The sequence below is a fragment of the Rhinolophus ferrumequinum genome, chromosome 11, assembly GCF_004115265.2.
Source record: "Rhinolophus ferrumequinum isolate MPI-CBG mRhiFer1 chromosome 11, mRhiFer1_v1.p, whole genome shotgun sequence".
In the NCBI taxonomy this organism is placed as follows: Eukaryota; Metazoa; Chordata; class Mammalia; order Chiroptera; family Rhinolophidae; genus Rhinolophus; species Rhinolophus ferrumequinum.
Window position 1 is genome coordinate 7,805,654 of NC_046294.1, and position 25,893 is coordinate 7,831,546.

At 37.5% G+C, this 25,893-nt stretch overlaps 1 protein-coding gene across 3 annotated transcripts in view; it reads right to left on the reverse strand.

Moving 5' to 3' along the window:
- LOC117029609 (solute carrier family 22 member 9-like) overlaps positions 1 to 25,396 on the reverse strand; it is a 38,738-nt gene extending 13,342 nt beyond the window's left edge. For 2 of the 3 annotated variants that reach the window (XM_033118828.1, XM_033118830.1), the window contains exons 1-5: positions 24,697 to 25,396; positions 22,418 to 22,521; positions 16,540 to 16,694; positions 16,269 to 16,437; positions 15,388 to 15,511 (exon numbers count right to left, since the gene is read on the reverse strand). In XM_033118828.1, coding sequence (XP_032974719.1) covers positions 15,388 to 15,511; positions 16,269 to 16,437; positions 16,540 to 16,694; positions 22,418 to 22,521; positions 24,697 to 25,098 — 954 coding nt within the window. In that variant the 5' untranslated portion in view covers positions 25,099 to 25,396. The remainder of the gene's footprint in view (positions 1 to 15,387; positions 15,512 to 16,268; positions 16,438 to 16,539; positions 16,695 to 22,417; positions 22,522 to 24,696) is intronic. The other variant, XM_033118829.1, reaches the window with a different exon arrangement.
- Between the last annotated feature and the right edge of the window lie 497 nt (positions 25,397 to 25,893).

Below are 25,893 nucleotides of genomic sequence, written 5' to 3' on the forward strand. Positions count from 1 at the left end.
AAACAGATATTGACTGACATAAAGACAGAGATCAACAGTAATACTATCATAGAAGGGGACTTCAACACACCTCTGACAACAAGGGACAGGTTTCCAGACAGAAAATCACTATGGAAATAATAGCCTTAAATGACACATTGGACCAGTTGGATTTAATCAATATTTTCAGAGCATTTCACCCCAAAGCTGCAGAATACATGTTCTTCTCTAGTGTACATGGAATATTTTCCAAGATAGATCACATGTTAGAACACAAATAAAGTCTCAATAAATTTAAGAAAATTGAAATCATACCAATATCATACCATAGCTCTGATGAGGTCACAGTGCTATGAAATTAGAAATTAATTACAAGAAAAAAACTGGAAGACACACAAATACATGGAGGCTGAATAACATGTTACTAAACAATGAATGGGTCAACAATGAGATCAAGGAAGAAATCAAAAGATATCTCAAGACAAACAAAAATGAAAACACGATGACCCAAAATCTATGGGACACAGCGAAAGCAGTCCTAAGAGGGAAATTCATAGCAATGCAGTCCTACCTAAAGAAACAAGAAAAATCAATAGTTTATCCTTATACTTAAGGGATCTGGAAAAAGAACAGCAAAATAAGCCCAAAGGGAATACAAGGAAGGAGATTTAACCTATCCACAAATTAGGTACTGAAAGAATGTACCTTAAATAAAAATCCCACAGCTAACATCAGACTCAATAGTGAAAACTGAAAGCTTTTCCTCTAAGATCTGGAACTAGACAAGGATGCCACTTCAATTCAACATAGGACTAGAAGTCCTAGCCAGAGCAATTAGGTAAGAAAAAGAAATAAAAAGCATCAAAATCAGAAAGGAAGAAGTAAAATTATCATTGTTTGCAGACAGCATGATATGTAGAAAACCCTAAAGACACATCCAAAAAATTGTTAGAACTAAAATGAATTCAGTCAAGTTGCAGGACTTAAAATCAACATATAAAAATCTGTTGCACTTCTATACATCAGCAACAAATTATCTGAAAATGAAATTAAGAAAACAAGAAGGTGGGGCAGCCAGGTGGCTCAACTGCTTAGAGTATGAGCTCTGAACAACAGGGTTGCTGGCTCGATTCCTACATGGGCCAGTGAGCTGCACCCTCCACAACTAGATTGAAAGCATCAAACTGCCACTGAACTGCTGGAGGGGCAGCCAGATAACTCAATTGTTTAGAGCAGGAGCGCTGTGCTCCTAATGCTGAGGTCACTGATTTGATTCCCAGATGGGCCAGTGAGATGCACCCATCTATAGCTAAGATTGTGAACAATGGCTTTCCCTGGAGCTGAGCTGCCATGAGCAGCCAGAGGTCAGCATGAACTGTCATGAGCTGCTGTGGGCTGCTGTGTGCTGCTGTGTGCTACCGTGTGCTGCCATGAGTGGCCGGTGGCCAGCGTGAGCAGCTGTGGGCTGCTGTGAGCGACTGACCAATGACCGGCAACCAACTGCCTCAGCCGGGGAAAGTACAAGGCTCATAATACCAGCATGGGCCAGGGAGCTGTGTCCTACACAACTAGACTGAGGAACAATGACGTGAACTGGAGTGTGTAGGGGGAGGCAGAAAAAGGGAAAAAAGGGGGGAAAATGACACACTAGACCGGATGGATTTAATTTATATTTTTAGAGCATTTCACCCCAAAACAGCGGAATATACACTCTTCTTAAGTGCACATGGAACATTTTCCAATGTAGGCCACATATTAGGCCACAACACAAGTCTCAATAAATTTAAGAAGATTAAGATCACATCAAGCATTTTCTCCAACCACAATAGTATGAAACTAGAAATCAATTATAAGAAAAAAACTGAAAAACACATAAATAAAATGAGATCAAGGAATAAATCAAACAGTCAAATGAAATTCAGACAAATGAAAACAATACCACAATAACTCAAAATCTATGGGATACAGTAAAAGCAGTCCTAAGAGGGAAACTCATAGCAATACAGACCTACCTCAGGAAACAAGAAAAATCTTAAATAAACAGTCTAACTTTACATCTAAAGGAACTAGAAAAAGAATGGCAAACAAAGCCCAAAGGTAGTAAAGGAAGGAAATCATAAAGATCAGAGTGGAAATAAGTCTAATAGAGTCTAAATGGCTATCATCAATAAATAAACAACAAGTGCTGATGAGGATGTGGAGAAAAAGGATCCCTTGTGCACTGCTGGTGGCATTGCGGATCAGTGCAGCCATTATAGAAATCAGTAGAGAAGTTTCTCAAGAAACTAAAAATGGAACTACCTTATGACCCAGCAATTCCACTCCCAGGTATATATCCAGAGAAATCTAAAACATTAATTCGAAAATATTTATGCACCCCTATGTTTATTGCAGCACTATTCACAATAGTCATGATATGACTAAAAAAAAAAAAAAAAAAATGCCCATCGGTAGATGACTGGATTAAGAAACTGTGGTACATTTATACAATGGAGTATTACTCGGCCATAAAGAAGAATGAAATCTTACCATTTGCAATTATATGAATGGGCCTAGAGAACATTATGCTAAGTAAAATAAGTCAGACAGAAAAAGACAAATACCATATGATCTCACTTATATGTGGAATCTAAAGAATAGAATAAATGAACAAAATAATCAGAAACAGTCTCAGTGATATAGAGGAAAAACCGAGGGTTGGTAGATGGGAGGGGGTGGGATGAGGGAAAAGAAGAGGGGATTAGAAAGCACAATCGGTAATCACAAGATTGCCAAGGGGATACGAAAGTCAGTTTGAGGAATGTAATCAATAATGTTGCAAAGATTTTGTAGGGTATCCAATGGACACCTGTCTTATTAGAGAGACCACTTCAGGGACGGTGTACTTGCTTGATCACTGCACTGTACACCTGAAGCTGAAGCTGAACAATAATGAATGTCAATTATAATTTTATATATATATATGTGTATATGTATATACACACACACACACACACATATATACTATATATATACACATACATATATATATACACACTATATATACACATATATATATGTATATATACACACACATATACATATATATATTTACAAAAAGTGGAGTACAGCATTAGGAATAGAGACAATGGAAATGTAATGGCTGTATGCAATGTCAAAAGTGTAGTAGACTGGGGGAGGGGGTCATCATTTTGTGAGGGATATAAATGATAAATGTCTAACTATTACATTGTTTTGTACACCTGAAACTAATAAAAATAAATAAATAAATATTTAAATGAAAATACAAGGTTGCACAGGTAAATAACACTAGTAGTAACATTGTAGTTTCCCATAACAGTCTTCATAATAAAATCATATACAAGAAGAAAATATATTAGCAAACCAAATTCAGCAATACATTAAAAAGATCATAAACCATGATCAAGTGAGATATATTCCTAGGATGCAAGGTTGGTTCAATATCCACAAATCAATTAATGTGATATGCCACATAAACAAAGTGAAGGATAAAAATCATACGATCATATAAATAGATGCAGAAAAAGCATTTGACAAAATCCAGCATACATTTATGATAAAAAAATTCTCAACAAAGTGGGAATAGATGGAACTTACCTCAACATAATTAAGGCCATAGATGACAAACCCGCAACTAACATACTCTATAGGGAAAAGCTAAAAGCATTTTCCTTAAGATCAGGAACAAGACAAGATGTCCACTTTCACACTTTTATGCAACATAGTATTGGAAGTCCTAGCCACAGCAATCAGACAAGAAAAAGAAATAAAAGGCATCCAAATTAACAAGGAAGAAACAAAACTGTAATTATTTGTATACAGAGAGAACCCTAAAGATTCCCCCCCAAAAAAATGATAATTCAGTAGAGTAGCAGGATACAAAATTAATGTTCAGAAATAGGTTGCATTTGTATATTCCAATAAGAAACTATTAGAAAGAGAAGTTAAGAAAACAAACCCGATCAGACGTCATCAAAATGGCAGCATGAGATGAGCCTAAATAAACATAGGAGCACCTAAATACATAAAGCAAACATTGATAGACATAAACAGAGAGATTGACGGTAACATTGTGATAGTAGGGGACTTAGCACCCCATTGATATGGATAGATCAATGGACAGATCTTCCAGACAGAATTTACAACAAATTGCACAACTATAACTCCACAAAGGACTCCCTGCACAGCAGACAGGCAAGACAAAGAGGATCACTACTGAATTCACCTAAAGGTGGGCAAATTGCTCGAGCAGGAGAGGGGGAAGGGAGAAGTGTGGAGATGGGGCCACGCAGGCACCAGACGCAGACCTAGCTCAGTGCTCTGAGTTCACTGCATCCTGGAACTACCACAGCTGCGGGAGAGGGAAGAACTTGGATTGCTAGGGTTCCGTTTATGTCCCACAGGACTGAGGGGACAGCATATAACACGGCTGAACCCAACACTCACGGAAGAGACCTTGGGGCAAAGACTGAGGGAAGAAGGTTGATAACGGTGGTTTAAGCCCTCACTGCCGCAGAGAATGGAAGCTGTAGGCACTAAGACTAGCCGCCCCCTCCCGACCCTGCCAGATCTCACCCTGCCCCCACCTGCCCAGTGCTAGAAGTGGAACAGTAATAGTGTCAGATCAATAGAACAGAATATTTGCAGTTCTGAGAACTGTGGTCCGCAGACACAGATTCACAGCCCAACTAGTTCCAGCAAAGGGGAGGGAGCTGTGGAAGTAGGACTGACTGTGGTGGTGGTCGCCACCATTGCTCTGGGCCACTTCTCACAACCCACCCCGCCCCTGACCCCACCTATCTAGGCGGATCCCTACAGGAGTAAACAGAGCTGCTGAAACACACGGGCTCTGAATCTGATGTAGGAACAGCTTTGGAACTTTAAAAGCTCTCCGCATCCCCACATGGATGCAGCGCCCTATGACCCAGGCGAACTGTTTACAGAGGAGAAGCCTGCCTCCCAGAGAATCCCCCCATAGTGTGAGAAGCTAGAATAGTGCAGAAAAAACAAAACACTACAGTGTGAGAGAGAAAAAAAGGCTGCAGTCAGAGAGAAAATAAAACATTCTATCAACATGTACTGTAAAACAACAGAAAGACATCTTCTTATCAACCTGTTGCAGAACCCACTCCTGTAGACGTCTAGGAAGAGAAATAATAAATCATTAACTGCCATGAATAACCAAGGCAACAAGACAGCTCAGAAACAAAGTGAATGAACTTAAAGATATGGAAATATGTGACTTAAATGACAGAGAATTCAACATTGCAGTTCTTAAAAAAACTCAACGAGATGCAACAAAACACAGAAAGGCAGTTTAATGAACTCAAAAACACAATCAAAGAACAACATGAACATTTTACCAAAGAGATTGAAAATTTTAAAAAAGAACCAAATAGAATTTCTGGAGATTAAGAACTCAATAGAAGAAATGAAGAATGAAATAGCCAGCTTAGGTAATAGAGTTGACCAGATGGAGGAAAGAATCAGTGACCTCAAAGATAGAAACCTGGAAATGACACAGATGGAAGAAGAAAGAGACTTGAGACTTAAAAGAAATGGAAGAACTCTACAAGAACTTTCTGACTCCATCAGAAAAAGCAATATAAGAATAATGGGCATACCAGAAGGAGAAGAAAGAGAGAAGGGAACAGAGAGTATATTTACACAAATAGTCAATGAGAACTTCCCAAACTTGTGAAAAGAACTGGATCCTCGAATCCAAGAAGCAAATGGAACTCCTAATTACCTTAAGCCCAATAGGCCTTCTCCAAGGCACATTGTATTGAAGCTGTCAAAAATCAATGACAAAGAAAGAATCCTCAAGGCAGCCAGGGAAAAGAAGACGATAACCTACAAAGGAAAGCCCATTAGATTATCATCAGATTTTTCAGCAGAAACTCTACAAGCCAGGAGGGAGTGGAACCAAATATTCAAACTATTGAAAGAGAGAAATTATGAGCCAAGAATAATATACCCAGCAAAGATATCCTTTAGATATGAAGGAGGAATAAAAACCTTTCCAGATATACAGAAGCTGAGGGAATTTTCTAATACACGACCTGCACTACAAGAAATACTAAAGGAGGCTTTCAACCACCATCAACAGGGACAATTTGTGGCAACCAAAACATAAAAAAGGGGAGAGTAAAGGCCTGAACCGGAATATGGGAATGGAGAAAGTAAGCATGCTGAAGAAAATGGAATACTCTAAATATCAAACTTTCTTTACATAAACTTAAGGGTAACCACTCAAAAAAAAAAAAAAAACTAGAACTGAAATATATACCGTAATAAAAGAAGAAACAGAGGGAAAAATCATAGAATACCACCACACAGAAATAATAGACAACAACAAAAAGGCAAAGAAACAATGGAGACACAGTCTTACCAGAAAACTAAAGATAGAATGATAGGAAATCCTCACATATCAATAATCACCCTAAATGTAAATGGACTGAATTTAACAATAAAAAGGCACAGTGTAGCAGATTGGATCAAAAAACTAAACCCAACCATATGCTCCCTCCAAGAGACACATCTCAGTTACAAGGACGAGCACAGACTCAAAGTGAAAGGGTGGAAATTGACACTCTAAGTAAATGGTATCCAGGGAAAATCAGGTGTATCCATACTGATATCAGATGAAACAGACATCACGGTGAAAAAGGTAACAAGAGACAAAGATGGACACTTCATAATAGTAAAGGGGACTATACAACAAGAAGACATAACAGTCATCAATATTTATGCCCCCAATCAGGGAGCACCGAAATATACCACGCAACTACTAACAGAACTAAAGGGAGAAATTGACCAAAACACAATTATACTAGGGGACTTAAATACATCATTGACAGCTATGGATAGATCACCCAAACAGAAAATAAATAATGAAATAGCAGCCCTAAATGACACATTAGATGAAATGGACATAATTGACATTTATAGAGCACTTCATCCTAAAACATCACACTATACATTTTTTTCTAGAGTACATGGAACATTCTCAAAGATAGATCATATATTGGGACATAAAACTAGCCTCAGCAAATTTAAGAAGAATGAAATCATACCAAGCATATTCTCTGATCACAAGGCTTTGAAATTGGATATCAACTGCAAAAAGAAAGCAGGAAAAACCACAAATACATGGAGATTAAACAACATACTTTTAAAGAACGACCGGGTCAAAGAAGAAATTAGAAGAGAGATCAAAAGATACATAGAAACAAATGAGAATGAAAATACATCCTACCAAAATTTGGGGGATGCAACGAAAGCAGTTTTTAAGAGGGAAATTTATATCATTACAGGCCTATCTCAAGAAACAAGAAAAGTCCCAAATAAATAACCTCATGTTACATCTTAAAGAACTAGAAAAAGAATAGAAAAGATGAAATAGGACCATTTGTGACAACATGGATGGATCTTGAGATTGTAATGCTAAGTGAAATAAATCAGACAGAAAAAGCAGAGAACCATATGATTTCACTGATATGTGGTATACAAACCAAAAACAACAAAAGAACAAGACAAACGAATGAGAAACGAAAATTCATAGACACAGACAATGGTTTAGTGGTTACCAGAGGGTAAGGGGGGCAGGGGGTGGTAGATATGGGTAAAGGGGAACAAATATATGGTAATGGAAGGAAAACTGACTCTGGGTGGTGAACACACAATGGGATTTATAGATGATGTAATACAGAATTGTACACCTGAAATCTATGTAACTTTACTAACAATTGTCACCCCAATAACTTTAATTAAAAAAAAAAGAACAAATGAAACCCAAGGTCAGCAGAAGAAAGGAAATAATCAAAATCAGAGCAGAACTAAATGAAATAGAGAACAAAAAGACAATAGAAAAAATTAATGTGACAAAGAGCTGGTTCTTTGAAAAGAGTAACAAAACTGACAAACCCTTGGCTAGGTTCACTAAGATAAAAAGAGAGAAGACACTAATAAACAAAATCAGAAATGAAAGAGGGGAAGTTATCACGGATGCCACAGAAATACAAAGGATCATCCAAGAATACAATGAAGGACTATATGCCACTAAATTCAATAATCTAGAAGAAATGGACAGTTCTTAGAAACATATAGCCTTCCTACAGTGAACCATGAAGAATTGGAAAATCTAAACAGACCAATCACCAGTAACAAAATTGAATCAGTCATCCAAAACCTTCCCAAAGCAAAAGTCTAGGACCAGATGGCTTCACTAGTGAATTCTACCAAACCTTCAAAGAGGATCTAATACCAATCCTGCTCAAACTCTTCCCAAAAAATTGAAGAAGAGACAATACTCCCTAACTCATTTTATGTGGCCAACATTACCCTGATACCAAAACCTGGTAAGGACAACACACAAAAAGAAAACTACAGATCAATATATATGATGAATACAGAAGAAAAATACTAAACAAAATTCTAGCAAATTGAATGCAACAAACATTAAAAAGATTATTCATCATGATCAAGTAAGGATCATCCCAGGGGCACAAGGATGGTTCAACATACACAAATCCATCAATGTGATACATCACATAAACAAAATAAAGGACAAAAATCATATGACTATATCAATGGATGCAGAAAAAGCATTTGACAAGATACAACATCCATTTATGATTCAAATACTTAATAACATAGGTATAGAAGGATAGCACCTTAACATAATAAAAGCCATATATGTCAAAATCTCAGCTAATCTCATAATTAACAGTGAAAAACTGAAGCCCTTTGCTCTATGTTCAGGAACACGACAGGACTGTCCCCTATCACCTCTGCTTTTCAACAGTGTTAGAAGTCCTCGCCAGATCAAGCATGCAAGAGAAAGAAATAAAAGGCATCCAAATTGGGAATGAAGAAGTTAAATTGTCACTCTTTGCAGATGACATGATGCTATATATAGAAAACCCTAAAGACTCCACCAAAAAGCTATTAGAAACAATCAACTAATACAGTCAAGTTGCCGACTACAAAATCAACGTACAAAAGTCCATTGCATTCCTATATACTAACAATGAAATCTCAGAAAAAGATATATATATAAAAAAAAAACAATTACTTTTACAATTGCAGCAAAAAGAATAAAATACCCAGGAATAAACTTAACCAAGGATGTGAAAGACCTATATGCTGAAAACTATAAGACATTTTTAAAAGAAATTGAAGAGGACACAAAGAAGTGGAAAGACATTCCGTGCTCATGGATTGGAAGAATCAATATAGTTAAAATGGCTGTATTACCCAAAGGAATATACAGATTTAACACAATCCCCATCAAAATCCCAATGGCATCTTTAAAAGGAATACAACAAAAAATCATCAGATTGGTTTGGAACCACAAAAGACCCTGAATAGCCAAAGCAATCCTAAGAAAAAAGAACAATGCTGGAGGTATCACACTCCCTGACTTTAGCTTGTACTACAAGGCAACAATAATCAAAACAGCATGGTATTGGCTGAAAAACAGACACATAGACCAATGGAATAGAATTGAGAACCCAGAAATAAAACCACATAAATATGGACAGGTAATTTTTGACAAAGAAGCCAAAAGCATAAAATGGAGAAAAGACAGCCTCTTCAATAAATGGTGCTGGGAGAATTGGAAAGCCATGTGCAAAAGAATGAAACTGGACTGCTATCTGTCACCATGTACCAAAATTAATTTAAAATGGATCAAAGACTTAAGCATAAGACCTGAAACAATAAACTGCATAGAAGAAAACATAGCTACTAAACTTATGCACCTTGGGTTCAAAGAGGGTTTTATGAATTTGACTCCAAAGGCAAGGAAGTAAAAGCTAAAATAAACAAATGGGACTATATCAAACTTAAAAGTTTCTGCACAGCAAAAGAAACCATCGACAAAATAAAGAGCCAAGAGCCAACCAACTGAATGGGAGATTTTTGCAAACAGTGTCTCTGATCAGGGGCTAATATCCAAAATATACAAGGAACTCATGCAACTCAACAACAACAAAAAAACAATCCAATTGAGAAATAGGCAGAGGACCTGAAGAGACATTTCTCCACAGAGGACATACAAATGGCAAATAGACATATGAAAAAATGAATGCTCAACATCACTAATCATCAGAGAAATGCAAATAAATAAAAAAAAAAAGAAAAAAAAAGAAATGCAAATAAAAAACACAATGAGATATCACCTCACCCCAGTTAGAATGGCTATCATCAACAAGACAAATAATAACAAGTGTTGGAGAGGCTGTGGAGAAAAAGGAACCCTCATACACTGTTGGTGGGAATGCAGTCTGGTGCAGCTGCTATGGAATGCAGTGTAGAGGTTCCTCAAAAAATTAAGAATAGAATTACCACATGACCCAGCAAACCCTCTCCTGGGTATCTACCCAAAAAATCTGAAAACATTTATCCATAAAGACAAGTGTGCTCCAATGTTCACTGCAGCTTTATTTATGGTGGCCTAGACATGGAAACAACCAAAATGTCCTTTAATAGATGAATGGATAAAGAAGTTGTGGTACAGATACACAGTGGAATACTATTTGGTGGTAAGAAAAGATGAAATAGGACCATTTGTGACAACATGGATGGATCTTGAGATTATATTGCTAAGCGAAATAAGTCAGACAGCAAAAACAGAGAACAATATGATTTCACTGATATGTGGTATATAAATCAGAAACAAAAGAACAAGACAAACAAATGAGAAACAAAAACTCATAGACACAGACAAAAGTTTAGTGGTTACCAGAGGGGAAGGGGGAAGGGGGGTGGTAGATGACGGTAAAGGGGATCAAATATATGATGATGGAAGGTCTCTGGCTGGTGAACACACAATGGGATTTATAGATGAGGTAATACAGAATTGTACACCTGAAATCTGTGTAACTTTATTAACAATTGTCACCCCAATAAACTTTAAAAAAAGAAAAAGAAAACAATCCCACTTACAACACTTCCAAAAATAAATAAATAAAATACCTAGGAACAAATCTAACCAAGGAGGTAAAAGACCTGTACTTGGAAAATTATAAGATATTGACAAAAGAAATTGAAAGATACAAATAAATGGAAGCATATACCATGCTTATGGATAGGAAGAATTAACATCATTAAAATGTGCATACTACCATCGGTAGATGACTGGATTAAGAAACTGTGGTACATTTATACAATGGAGTATTACGCAGCCATAAAGAAGAAAGAAATCTTACCATTTGCAACAACATGGATGGACCTAGAGAACATTATGTTAAGTGAAATAAGTCAGACAGAGAAAGATAAGTACCATATGATCTCACTTATTTGCGGATTCTAAAGAAAAGAATAAGTGAATGAACTAATCAGAAACAGTTTTGGAGACAAAGAGGAAAAACTGAGGGTTGCTAGATGGGCGGGAGGGGTGGGGGGGTGGGGGGGAGGGTGAGGGGATTGGAGGGCAGTCGGTGACCACAGGATGGCCATGGGTTTGAAAATTAATCTGGGGAACGTAATTTAGTGGTTACCAGAGGGTAAGGGGGTTGGGGGGTGGGAGATGAGGGTGAGGGGGATCAAATATATGGTGATGGAAGGGGAACTGACTCTGGGTGGTGAACACACAGTGTAATTTATGGATGATGTGATACAGAATTGCACACCTGAAATCTATGTAATTTTACTAACAATTGTCACCCCAATAAATTTAAAAAATAAAATTAAAAAAAAATGTGCATACTACCCAAAGCAATCTACAGAATCAATGCAATCCCTATCAAAATACCAATGGCATTTTTAACAGAACTAGAACAAATAACCCTAAAATTTATATGGAACCACAAAAGACCCCAAACAGCCATAGCAATCTTGAGAAAGAAGAAAAAAGTTGGAGGTGTCATGCTAACTGATATTAAATTATACTACAAGGCCACAGTAATCAAAACAGCATGATACTGGTATAAAAACAGACACAGAGACCAATGTAACAGAATAGAGAGCCCAGAAATAAACACAAGCCTATATGGTCAATTAATCTATAACAAAGAAGGCAAGAATATACAATGGGGTAAAGGTAATCTATTCAATAAATGGTGGGGGAATGTGCAAAAAATGAAAATAGATCACCTTCTTACACCATATACAAGAAAAAACTCAAAATGGATTAAAAATTAAATGTAAAACCCAAAACTATAAAACTCCTAGAAGAAAATATAGGCAGGACAGCTGGTTTGCTCAGTGGTTAGAGCACGGTGCTCATAACACCAAGGTCGCCAGTTCAATTCCCACATGGGCCAGTGAGCTGCGCCCTCCACAACTGCTAGATTGGAAACAACAACTTGACCTGGAGCTGAGCTGCACCCTCCACAACAGATTGAAAACAACAACTTGACATGGAGCTGATGGGTCCTGGAAAAACACACTGTTTCCAATATTCCCCCATTTAAAAAAAGAAAGGAAGGAAGGAAGGAAGGAAGGAAGGAAGGAAGGAAGGAAGAGAAGGAAGGAAGGAAGGAAGGAAGGAAGGAAGGAAGGAAGGAAGGAAGGAAGGAAGGAAGGAAGGAAAGAAAGAAAGAAAGAAAGAAAGAAAGAAAGAAAGAAAGAAAGAAAGAAAGAAAGAAAGAAAGAAAGAAAGAAAGAAAGAAAGAAAGAAAAAACATAGGCAATAAACTCTCTGACAGAAAACCCTCTGACATTGCTCTTAGTAATATTTTTTCTGATAAATCTTTTCAGACAAGGGAAACAAAAGAAAAAATAAACCAATAGGACTACATCAAAGTAAAAAGTTTTTGCATAGCAAAGAAAACCTTCCACAAAACAATAAGTCAACCTACTGAACGGGAAAAGATATTTGTCAATGATACATCCAATAAGGGGTTAATATCAAATATATATAAAGAACTCCTACAACTCAACACCAAAAAACACAAACAATCCGTTTACAAAATGGGCAGAAGACTTGAATAGACATTTCTCCAAAGAGGACATACAGATAGCCAATAGATATATAAAAGATGCTCAACATCATTAATCATCAGAGAAATGCAATTAAAAGCACAATGAGATATCACCTCACACCTGTCAGAATGGCCATCAATAAATCAAAAAACAAGTGTTGGCAAGAACGTATAGAAAACGGAATCCTTGTGCACTGTTGGTGGGATTGCAAATTGGTGCAGCCACTATGGAAAATAGTATGGAGGTTCCTCAGAAAATTAAAAATACAACTACCTTATGACCCAGCAATTCCACTTCTGGGTACTTATCTGAAGAAATCCAAAACACTAATTTGAAAAGGTATATGCACCCCTACGTTCATTGCAGCATTATTTACAATAGCCAAGATACAGAAGCAACCTAAGTACCCATCAATACACGACTGGATAAAGAACAGGTGGTACATATATGTAATGGAATATTGCTTGGCCATAAAAAATAATAAAATTTTACCATTTGTGACAGCATGGATGGACCTAAAGGTATTATGCTAAGTGAAATAGGTCCGACACAGAAACACAAATTCCATATGATCTCACTTATATATGTAATCTAAAGAACAAAATAAATGAACAAACAAAACAAAAACAGACTCATAGATACTGAGAACAAACTGATGGTTGCCAGATGAGAGGGGTGTTGGTAGGCTGAGTGAAAAGGTGAAAGGATTAATATAAGTACAAATTGGTAGTTACAAAATAGTCATGGGACTGTGAAGCACAGCATAGAGAATACATTCATACTGTAATAACTATGGATAGTTTCAGGTGGACGCTACACTAATCAGGGTGAATCACTTCATAAATTATACAAATGTCTAACCACTATGCTGTATACCTGAAACTAACATAAAGTAATACAGAATGTCGACTATAATTGAAAAATAAATTTAATTTTTTTTTAAAATCCCAATGTCATTCTATACAGAAATAGAAACAACAGTCCTTAAACTCATATAAAAACATAGAAGACCCCTAGCAGTCAAAGCATTTTGAGCAGGAACAATGTTAGGATAATCAGGACATTATATGTTTTGATTTCAAAATATATTGCAAAGCTACAGTAACCAAGGGTATGGTACTGGCATAAAAACAGACATATAGACCAATGGAACAGAATAGAGAGCCCAACCATTAACCCATGCATATACGGTCAATTCATCTCTGACAGTGGTGCCAAGAATTCACAATGGAGACAGAATAGTGTCGTCAATAAGTGATGTTGGGAAAACTGGATATCCATATGAAAAAGAATGAAACTGGAAACTTATCTTACACTATACTCAAAAATCAACTCAAAATGGGTTAAAGACTAAAATGTAAGACCCAAGACTGTAAAATTTCTAAAGAAAACATAGGAGAAAACTTGATATCTGTCTTGGCAATGATTTCTTGGATATGACAGCAAAAGCACAGGCAACAAGCAAAAATAACAAATGGGACTAACATCAAACTAAACAGCTTCTACACAGCTAGGAAACAATTAACAAAATGAAAAAGCACCTATGGGAATGGGAGAAAATATTACAAATCATGTGTGTGATAAAGGGTTAACATCCAGAATACATAGGGAACTTCTACAACTCAATAGCAAAAAAGCCAAATCACTCAATTTAAAGATGGGCATACAAAATGAATAGATATTTCTCCAAAGATGACATACAAATGGCCAACAGGTACATGGAAAGTGTTCATCATCACTAATCATTAACTCAAATCGAAACTACAGTGAGTTATCACTTCACACCAGTTAGGATGACTATTATTAAAAAGAAGATAAGTGTTGGAGAGGATGTGGAGAAAGGGGTACCCTGTACACTGTTGGTAGGAATGTGAAATGGTGTAGCCACTATAGAGACAGTATGGAGCTTCCTCAAAAAATTAAAATTAGAACTATTATATTATCCCATAATCTCTCTTCTGGGTAGATATTCAAAAGAATTGTGAACAGGACCTTGAAGAGATATTTGCACATGCATGTTCATTGCAGAACTATTCACAATAGCCAAACCATGGGAACAACCTAAATGTCCATCAATGGATAAATGGATAAAGAAAATATGATATTACACACATATTCACCCATAAAAAGAAAAGAAATCCTGCCATTTGCTACAACGTTAACTACGCTTAAGGACATTTTGCTAAGTGACATATGTACAATATTTACAATTATAAATATAATACTAAATGATATATATCTGCCTCTGTTGAGTAAAATCTCTGGGTCCAATCCTTTCAGCAAGAGCATATTCTCTCTTAATGTTAACTCAAGCAATGTTAACAGCCATTGAGAACCAGGGAAGTTAGGTAAGAAGACCTGTGTTCCCACCCTTTGTTCATCTTAGGGACACCAACTAGTGTACGTGTCAGGCCATGTCTTCCCGGCATCCCATAATCAACTCCCTTTCCTGTTCACCTCCATGGTTAGGCTGTCTCCAGCATTCTTTATTCCATTCTTGAGTGCAGCTTTTCTAAGTTCCTTTAAGCCCTTTTCGGGTTTGTTGGTGATAATCAGCCACCGAGCAGACTCTGCCAGCCACCTGATCAAAGAAGAAGACAGAGGTGCAACCAACCATTATTTACCCATTTTTCACACATCCTGTGTCCTGAAATGCCTCTCCCCTTCCATCTAATACCTACCCTTTGTTTTGTTATACCAGGACATGTAAACTCATGGTCTCTTGTACCATAACTGGGAAACTGTGAGGATGCCTGCTCCATGCAGTGAGGACAACTGCATTGCTGGGAACATACGGTGGGAGTCACATTGGCCCCCCTTTTATTCAAGGGGACCTTACCAGTTTTAGCAAATAAAAATAGTGTGCCGAGTTAAATTTGAATTTAAACAGTGAATGTGAGTAACTCTTGAGTATAACTATGTCCCATGTAATATTTTAGACATATTAACACTAAAAAGTATTTGTTGTTTATTTGAAATTTTACTTTACTGGGACACCCTATTTTTATCAGGTTAGTAAATAAAAATACAGAACTCTCAGATAAATAGAAATTGTATATAAACAATAAATAATTTTTAGATTAACTGTGCACCATGCAGTATTTGGGATATTATACCCAAAAAAAAGTCGTTTATCTGAAATTCTAATTTAACTGAGTGTCCTTGATGTTACCTGGCAATCCTACCTGTTCTGCTTCTCGAATTGTATATAAGGCACAGATGAGTAGAGCATGTGTTCAAGTGTTGACTAAGGACCAAATAGACCAAATCCTGTGTCTTGGTCCCTGTACCTTGCTTCGCAGGATCCTCTAAGACAAAGGAAGAAAGACAGTTTATACCTTGAGGCAAGAAACAAGACAAATAACGGTGCAGTAAGCACCAGCTGAAGGATGTGCCAGTCTCGAATGACAAAAGCCAGTCCTCCCAGAAGCATCTGTCCCACAGAAGCAAAGCAGATTGTCACTGTCATTCCCATGGCTTGGAATCTGGGCATTGTCCATTCGATAACTGAAAGAAAACACAAACAGGATTTTGACTTCAAACAAAGTTGGAATTTCAAAGTCAAAAAGAGGGCTTGGAAAAGGTCAAAGATCCAAAGTTTTTACTTACTAAGCAAAACATTATTTGTCAGGATGCTGCTGATACAAAGGCCAGCCCAGAAGCGTAGCAAGCAGTAAATGAGGAGGGTGGGAGAAAAGGATGCACAGATGTCAGCAATGGTGAATTGGAGGAGACACCATTTGAAAATTAACCTCCTTCCAAACCTGAGAAACAGGAACAGGTTAGATATGGGGATAATAACAACCTGCTGTAAAAATTATCAAAAAGAAGGCACACTTGGAAATGTAGGTGATGTTTTAATAAGTGAAACTTTGCCCTTGAAACTTTAAAGAATCAACGATAGATCTTCTCACAAGCAACCCTCCTGTTTGTAAATAGATACTCAGTATAGCAACGCTTCTTCTCAAATCTGTTGCCCGTAAATCTTTGAGACCAACTGAAACCATATACGACAGGCTGCAATGCAGTAGCATGCTTTGATCCACGGTTTTGCTTTGCGTGGTTTCAGTTACCCACTGCCAATAGCAGTTCAAAAATATTAAATGGAGAATTCCAGAAGTAAACAATTCATATGTTTTAAATTGCTTGCCGTTCTGAGTAGCAAGATGAAATCTCCATCCCATTCCATCCCGCCCGGGGCCGTGAATCATCCCTTTGTCTAGTGTATCCATGTGTATATGCTCTTTAGTCACTTCATGGCCAGCTCAGTTATCAGATCAACTGTCATGGTATCACAGAGCTTGTGTGCAGGTAGCTTATTCTATTTAACAATGCCATATTCACATAACTTTTATTACAATATATTGGTACAATTGTCCTATTTTATTAGTTATTGTTACTCTCTTACTTTATCTAATTTACAATTTAAACTTTATCATAAGTATGTATATATGTGTAAGAAAGAAAAACAAGATTTATAGGGTTTGGTGCTATCCTGTTTCAGGCATCCATGAGGGGTCTTGGAACGTGTTTCCTGTGGATAAGGAGGGACTACTGTATTGGAAATTTTAACACATCACAAATGTCCTTTATACTAACATAGGCATTTAACATAGTAGATTCTGTATAATGTCTAGAATACAAGGGATCTGCTATGGACTGAATTGTGTTGCCACAAATTCATATATTGAAGCCCTAATCCCCAATAAAATGGTATTTGAAGATGAGGCTTTTGAGAGGTAATTAGCTTTACATGAGGTCATGAGGTGGGACCCTCATGATGGGACTAGTGCCCTTATAAAAAGAGACACCAGAGAGATTTCCCTCTGTGAGGACACAGCAAGAAGACAGTTGTCCTTAAGCCAAGAAGAGAGCTCTCACCAGGACCCAAATCACCCTGCCCCTGGACCTTGGACTTCCCAGCCTCCAGAACTTGAGAAAAATAAATTTCTGTTGTTTCAGCCACCAATCGATGGTGTTTTGTTATAGTAGCCTGAGCTGACTAATACAGGGTTTTACTAAATCTGTACTCGGAGCTCTAGGACCATGAAGGCCACTGATAAAATGAAGTGAAAGGAAACTCGTGGAATAATACATCATGCCGGTGGGTTGCATAAGAGCCCCTCTCTGTAGAGCCCTTGGACAATGTGCGTCTCTAGAATAGGACACAAAGGAGCCCCAGACAGGCAAAGGGACTTAGAGAAAGTTCTCACAAGAAAGAAATAGGTGAGATGAGCATGAAGAAACAGAGGAGAAGGTTTTAAAAAAAAAATAGGAAAGAGAATTTTGTTTCACGGGTTTCTGGGAAAGAGGATCTTTCTGCACACAACTTGGATAAAATGACCAGGCCTGATTCTATATGACCAGTAACATATATCCAGTGGACCAGCAGTGAGATTGGGCAAATGCTGTTTAATCTTTACTACCCTTGCAGAATGTTTACATTATAATATGGCTATTAAATCTTTTCTATTCTGAGTATTTATATAATGTATGCCTTATTTCTAAATTTGTATTTAAAATGAAATAAAATCTGTATAAAGAAGTGCTGTGGTTAATGAAATGATGGAGTGACAGTTTTTGGGAAGCCTGGTCAGTCAAAACAAAAAGAAGCTATGTATAAAGCTATATCCTTTACATTCTCACAGGGAAAGCTCACATAAAAAGTTGTTAAATGTAGTGATATTTTGAGTGGCAGACATTTTGGTAACAATCGGGTTGTCCGTCACTAAAAAAAAAAAAAATGGATTAGGAGTACCCTAATGGATCTCCACTGTACATCAATTAAGAAATGAACTAGAAATACGGATGTGTATGTACCTCAAAACCATAGTAGTGGGTATACAAAAGGAAAAGAAGGAAATGATAACATTTACATAATATGTAAGCTAAAATATACGTAAACCAAAAAAGGTAATTTATTTTGAAATAACACATGAATTTAAAGAAGTACAGTTAATGCATTAATAATAATCTCTGTATTGGGAGTAGACCTTACATGGACATGCCCGGAAGCAGCCAATATCACTTTTGTCCACAATTTATGGTCAGAACACGAGTGTACGAATCCAAATTAATTAAAAGACTGAGAAGAGCAATTTTCCTCTACATCCAGAAAAAAGAGAAAAGCAGTGATGAACACCTAGCCAGAGTATACAATTAATTAATTAACTAATTAATTAATTAATAACACAATAGTCTTTATGTTTTGCACAACACAAATTTTTCTTCTTTTGAATATCAACCACAGTATGAAATTATCATACTCATTTCATGAGATAGTGTCCTCATTAGTTTGGCCATGAATTCCTTTCATGTGTGTATGTATCTGTTTCACTTTTTCTTCATGCCCCAATTTCATTTAGTTTTCTCATGACATTGCTCTTTTGAAGAGGCTAGGTTAGTTGTCTTACAGAATGTGAATTACAAATAATTTAAAAGATATTTAAATTTGTTATCTGTGTTCTAATTTTTACCATGAGCACATTTTGGGGGGCAAGAAAATAACAAAAGCTTAAAAAAAAAGTAAAGTATATATTTGCATTTTATTTGCTGATGGCTTTGAGAGTCCTTTCAATATGAGGCAGGTACTGGTTAATACTGTTGTTACTAACACTGAGGAAAGAGCCACCAGTGACAGTTTCTACTTTATGGTAGTGAGAGCATGACTCATCAATTTCATTAAACATTAAACTGTTTAATGTTTCTATGATCTTGAAAGAGGCTAAGCAGAAAATAATTTCATGAAATTCTGTATTTTCTCAAACTCAGTGTGCTGGATCAAGGGTTTCTAATAAATTTTTTCTTCATCATCAAATTGCTTGAATGTGCCAGCAATGATTACTTTTCTCGAAACCCTGAGAGGTAGAGGTCCTGTGCCTTCTTTTGCACTCAGGAATAAGTGGGGTGACCATACAATTTTCATCCTCAATGGGATACTTTTGAGACCAAGAAAGGATGTTATGTATTAATAATTTAAACTGAGAATGTCCCAGCAAATGGGACGATTGGTCATTAAAGGAATAACAGAAGTTGAGCTATTGCATTGCATATGCAAAGGGAAGGGATTCTAGGAACTGATTCTGAGTAGATTTGTCTAAGCTCAGACAAGTGCTACCTTAGCACGAGACTGTGATCACATTGCTAAGATAGTTGTCTGGATTTCAATAGCCCTTGTCTGCAGCCTCTGCCTCCCTCCTCAGGGGATCACACAACCAGTTTCTATAGAGATACACCAGCAAGGCTCTTTGCCTCACATTGAAGCCAAGGAGAGGTCTGGCTTGTCTGAGAAATCCAAACCAACACATTTCTAATTGCTTTATTTACATCTGAACATTTAAACACTTATTCAACACATTAAAAGAAAAAAAGTATGACAGAAAAGTATAACTGATTTTTTTTTTTTTGAGTTTTAGATTAAAGGGGTGTTCTAATGGGCAGAGGCATATTCAAAATATTTAACAATCTGTACATCAGGGGCACTGGGCAATTAAAATGGATGTTGGCCTTGACCCTGAAACAGTCACTTAGAGTCTTCCTGTTAGGCCGTATGGTTCCCTCTTAGTGGGAGGGTCATGGGAGCATAACTGCTTGGGTGTTTGTTAGCTGAGTATCACCTTGGCTAAGGGTCATATTTGGGCAAATAGTTTTCAAGCAAGTCCATACTCTTAGCATTGTTTTCCTCTACTTGACATCGCCTGCTTGGATGACTAACAGGCATTTCCAACGTATTACATCCAAAACAGAAGTCTTGACTTTGTCCTCCATCTGTGCTTCCTGGTTTCTCTAAATTTAACTTTTTGAAGAATTTCTAAAATGTTTCTCACAGCAGTTTACCTTCCCATAAGCAATGCACAAGAGTTCCAAGTTTTCTACATTCTCGCGAATACATGTTATTTTTCGTGGTTGCTTTTTAAAAAACTTATTATAACCATCCTATTCAGTGTGAAGTGGCATTTTAGTGTGGTTTTTGACTTGCATTTTTAATGAAATATTAAGCATTTTTTCATGTATTCATGCAACATTCATATATATTTTTGAAGAAATGTATATTCCAGTCCTTTGCCCATTTAAAAATTTGATTCTTTGTCTTTTTGTTGTTGAGTTGTCAGAGTTCTTTATATATTCTGGATATTAAACCCTACTCCATCGGTCTGTTTGCCCATCTTTATGCCTTATATATGATTTACAAATATTTCCTCCCATTACTTAGGTTATCTTTTCCTTTTCTTCATAATGTCCTTTGATGTAGAACAGTTTTTAGTTTTGGTGAAGTTCAATCTATCTATATTTTCTTTTGTTACTCATGCTTTTCACATCATATCTAAGAATCCATTGCCAAACTCAAAGTCATGTAGATTTACCCCTATGCTTTCTTCTAAGAGTTTTATGGATTTAGCTCTTACGTTTTAAGTCACTGATCCATTTTGTGTTAATATTTGTTAAGGGTCCAATTTCATGCTTTCGCATGTGAATGTCCAGTTGTCTCAGCATCATTTGTTAAAGAGGCTACATTTTACCCATTAACTAGTCTTGGCACCTTTCCAAAAATATATCCGCCGTAAATATAGTTTTATTTTTATTTCTGTTAAGTGGGTAGTTCTGTGTTACAGAACTGTTAGGAATGAACACTATGTCTCTGAACTCTTTTATAAGTTACATTTACTGTCATACATTCAGAGTTCAGAGTTTGCAGCTGAGATAACAGATGATATTATTTCAGATGGTATAACAGATGGCAAGGGGCACCTTCATTCCCCATATCCCTCAGGAGACATGCTTGGGTAGTGGCAGTGGATGGCTGTCTAATTCAGAAGTAGTATTGTTAGGCACAGGATACTCCAGTTTCTGACACCACAAATGGTGACAGCAGTTGTCATTAGTTTAATTACCTTACCTGGTTGAAAAACCTACCTTTAAAGAGCTGTGTTTTTAAAAAACAAGCATCGAGGTTACTGGAGTGATCTTACTATAAACCACCAAGACACATTGCTGTGCACACCCCAAGTTTAGTAGGACTGTCTACCCATCACACGTGGGAAACAGGGACATGATGACCTTGCTCGGGAAATCCATGGCATTACGGCCCCAGGGAGGGATGAAACGGCCCTCTGGCCACGGCCTGCAACATTGGTTTACACACCTGTGCCCTCAAACAGGATGAATCTCATGGCGTGATACATCTTCTCTGTTCCCACAGGTAAAGTCTTTCTAAACTGCATGTGGTGGCACCTCATGTCTAAACCCTGTCCGAAAAGGCTACCATGTCCAATGGAGATGTTTTTCTATCCTGTGCACAGTGCTCCCAGCAGACAAAATAGCACTCACCACACTGACCGTTATTCTCCATTTGTGTTTCTAGATCCCTGGGGGCCTAGGAAACCCCAGGACAGAGCAATTAGTAATAAATGTTTCTTAATGGAACAATGATCCATGAGTGCATGACAATACCCCAGAGTAAAGAGAGCTGTGATCCAGAGACACTCACCTGTCTGATAAATGGCCATATATGATGCCTCCCAGCAGCATTCCGGCCATGAATGAGAATTGGACCATTGATTTCAGTGACTGAGATTCACATACCAGGTCCCACTGGAAGGGAAAGAAGCCATCACAGCAGAGTTTCACAGCTGCTTATAACCCCTCAGTAGAAACCTGATTGAATCAGCTTAAATGACTTTCAGGTTTCTTACATCAGGCCCCTTCTTCCTCTCCAGCTTATATGTTTTGCATTAGCTGATCTTTATTATTCAGGTCTCAGCTTAAACATAACTTCCACTGGGAAGCCTCCTCTGAACCTGTTGGCTATATTAATGCCTTCTTTTACACCATACTAAGTGGTTGTCAACCTTGGCTACAGAGTGCAATCATTAGAGGAGCTTTAAAGTTTACTGATGCCAGAAGTTCACATTGGTTCTTCTCATCTGGGTACAGTCTGTACTTGGTGGTTTTCATCAGCTTCCCAGATGTTTCTAATTTGCAAGCATGGCTGAATATTACTGACATTGCATAACATTTTTAACACGTGACATAAAATACTTGCTTGACCTTTGGTCTTCCTAAAAGTAAAAGCCATATAATAGTAAGATAATGTCTGTTTTTCAGTTCAGTAGACTCATTAAATATGTAGATGTCTGGCATTTAATAGAAGCAATTAATATTTGCTGAAGGAATAAAAATTGAGCACCTGCCACACTCCCTGACATTAGCTTGTACTACAGGGCTACAATAATTAAAATAGCATCGTATTGGCAGAAAAACAGACACATACACCAATGGAATAGAATTGAGAACCCAGAAATAAAACCACATAAATATGGACAGATAATTTTTGACAAAGAAGCCAAAAGCATAAAATGGAGGAAAGACAGCCTCTTCAATAAATGGTGCTGGGAGAATTGGAAAGCCATGTGCAAAAGAATGAAACTGGACTGCTATCTGTCACCATGTACCAAAATTAATTCAAAATGGATCAAAGACTTAAGCATTAGACCTGACACAATAAACTGCATAGAAGAAAACATAGGTACTAAACTTATGGACCTTGGGTTCAAAGAGCATTTTATGAATTTGACTCCAAAGGCAATAGAAGTAAAAGCTAAAATAAACGAATGGGACTATATGAAACTTAAAAGCTTCTGCACAGCAAAAGAAACCATCGACAAAATAAAGAGCCAACCAACTGAATGGGAGAAGATTTTTGCAAACAGGGCCTAATATCAGGGGCTAATATACAAAACATACAAGGAACTCATGAAACTCAACAACAAAAAAACAAACAACCCAATTGAAAAATGGGCAGAGGACCTGAAGAGACATTTCTCCAAAGAGGATATACAAATGGCAAATAGACATATGAAAAAATGCTCAACATCACTAATCATCAGAGAAATGCAAATAAAAACCACAATGAGATATCACCTCACCCCAGTCAGAATGGCTGTCATCAACAGGACAAATAGTAACAAGTGTTGGAGAGGCTGTGGAGAAAAAGGAACCCTCATACACTGTTGGTGTGAATGCAGACTGGTGCAGCCGTTATGGAAGGCAGTGTGGAGGTTCCTCAAAAAATTACGAATAGAATTACCATATGTCCTAGCAATCCCTCTCCTGGGTATCTACCCAAAAAAATCTGAAAACATCTACACATAAAGACACGTGTGCTCCAATGTTCATTGCAGCTTTGTTTACCGTGGCAAAGACATGGAAACAACCAAAATGTCCTTCAATAGATGAATGGATAAAGAAGTTGTGGTATATATACACAATGGAATATTATTTGGCGGTAAGAAAGATGATATAGGAACATTTGTGACAACATGGATGGATCTTGAGAGTATAATGCTAAGCGAAATAAGTCAGACAGAAAAAGCAGAGAACCATATGATTTCAGTGATATGTGGTATATAAACCAAAAACAACAAAAGAACAAGACAAACAAATGAGAAACAAGAACTCATAGACACAGACAATAGTTTAGTGGTTACCAGAGGGTAAGGGGGGTGGGGGTGGGAGATGAGGGTAAGGGATATCAAATATATGGTGATGGAAGGAGAAGTGACTCCGGGTGGTAAACACACAATGGGATTTATAGATGCGGTAATACAGAATTGTACACCTGAAATCTATGTAATTTTACTAACAATTGTCACCCCAATAAATTAAAAAAAAAAAAATTGAGCACCTGCATAGTGACTAATGTTCATGACTTGTGTTATCCCTAAACTCCGAGACGACGGACTCATGAGAGGTAAAGGGGCCTCTTACCTTAGTCACGATGGTGGACGAGAAGGAGCTTCGGTCATACACCCAGCCATCCACACAGGGCTCCGTGTCCAGCTCACTCATGTTGGAGAAAGTTCCATTCAGGTGGAGGAGCTGCCACTGAGTGTGGAGGAAACGACGACACTTTTCCGGTCTCAGATTTGAGTCCAGCGGGATGCTGATTCTCAGGAGAATGTCTTGCCTGTGGATCCCAGTGCCATTAGCAGAGACAGTGTCATTGTCGAGGCTGTGGACCCAGCAGCGGTGATCAGGGATGGCTGCAGTGAAGTTTTCCAATAGAATATGAGGGTACACCATGAGGATGGAAATACAATGGAAAGCTATCTGAAGGCTCTGGAATCTGCCCATGCCTCCAGCTTGCTCCAGGAGTTGATGAAAGGCCATGGAGGATGAACAGGCGATTCCCAAGAGGATCCCCAATGACTGTATCTAGGAAAGGTCAAAGGAAAAACAGGTTTCCTTCCACTCCGTCACATTAAGTGTGTGTTGATCCTGACCACAATTTCTCCTCAATAAGCCTTGTCTCACCTCCACAGCTGTTTCTCCAAGTTGTTTGGGGATCAGGTAGGTAGCCGTTTTCGTTAAAGTCAAAGAGAAATATTTTGCCTAGATACTTCCAGCAGCTGACCACATAAGGTCTTTAAAGGTTTACTTGGTGAAAGTTCTTTCCATCAGCAGTGCCCCAAAGTAGCACTGGACTTTGAGCTCCATGTCTAAATAAATAAAACAAACCTGCTACGTATGGTTTGCAGCCCTTTTCACATGTCATTTGTGAGACACAAAAGTGAGATTTTTTTTTTCTTTTCCTATGAAAAGTACTGAAAGTAAGTGCTTTGTTTGAATTTTGATTAAAAGAGTTAATGAAAACAGTCCTGAGTTAAATTAAAACAAGTGAAATATGCTGCAATCTTTCCCTTTTGGGAAGTGACATTCTGTTTCAAGTCAAATCAAACCATGAATTCACACTGAAAATAAGTTATTTAAAATGGGGGCAGGGTGGGTAGTGATGGAGGGCAAAGGGCTAAGCCAGTGGTAAGCTCCTACAGAGGATTATTTTTGCAGGCTTATTAATTCATTCATTCAGATAACACTTGTGAGGACTTCTCTTCCAGGAGAAGTCCTCTAATGTTCATGACTTGTGTTATCGCTAAACTCAACAGCAATGTGTAAGACAAGGTC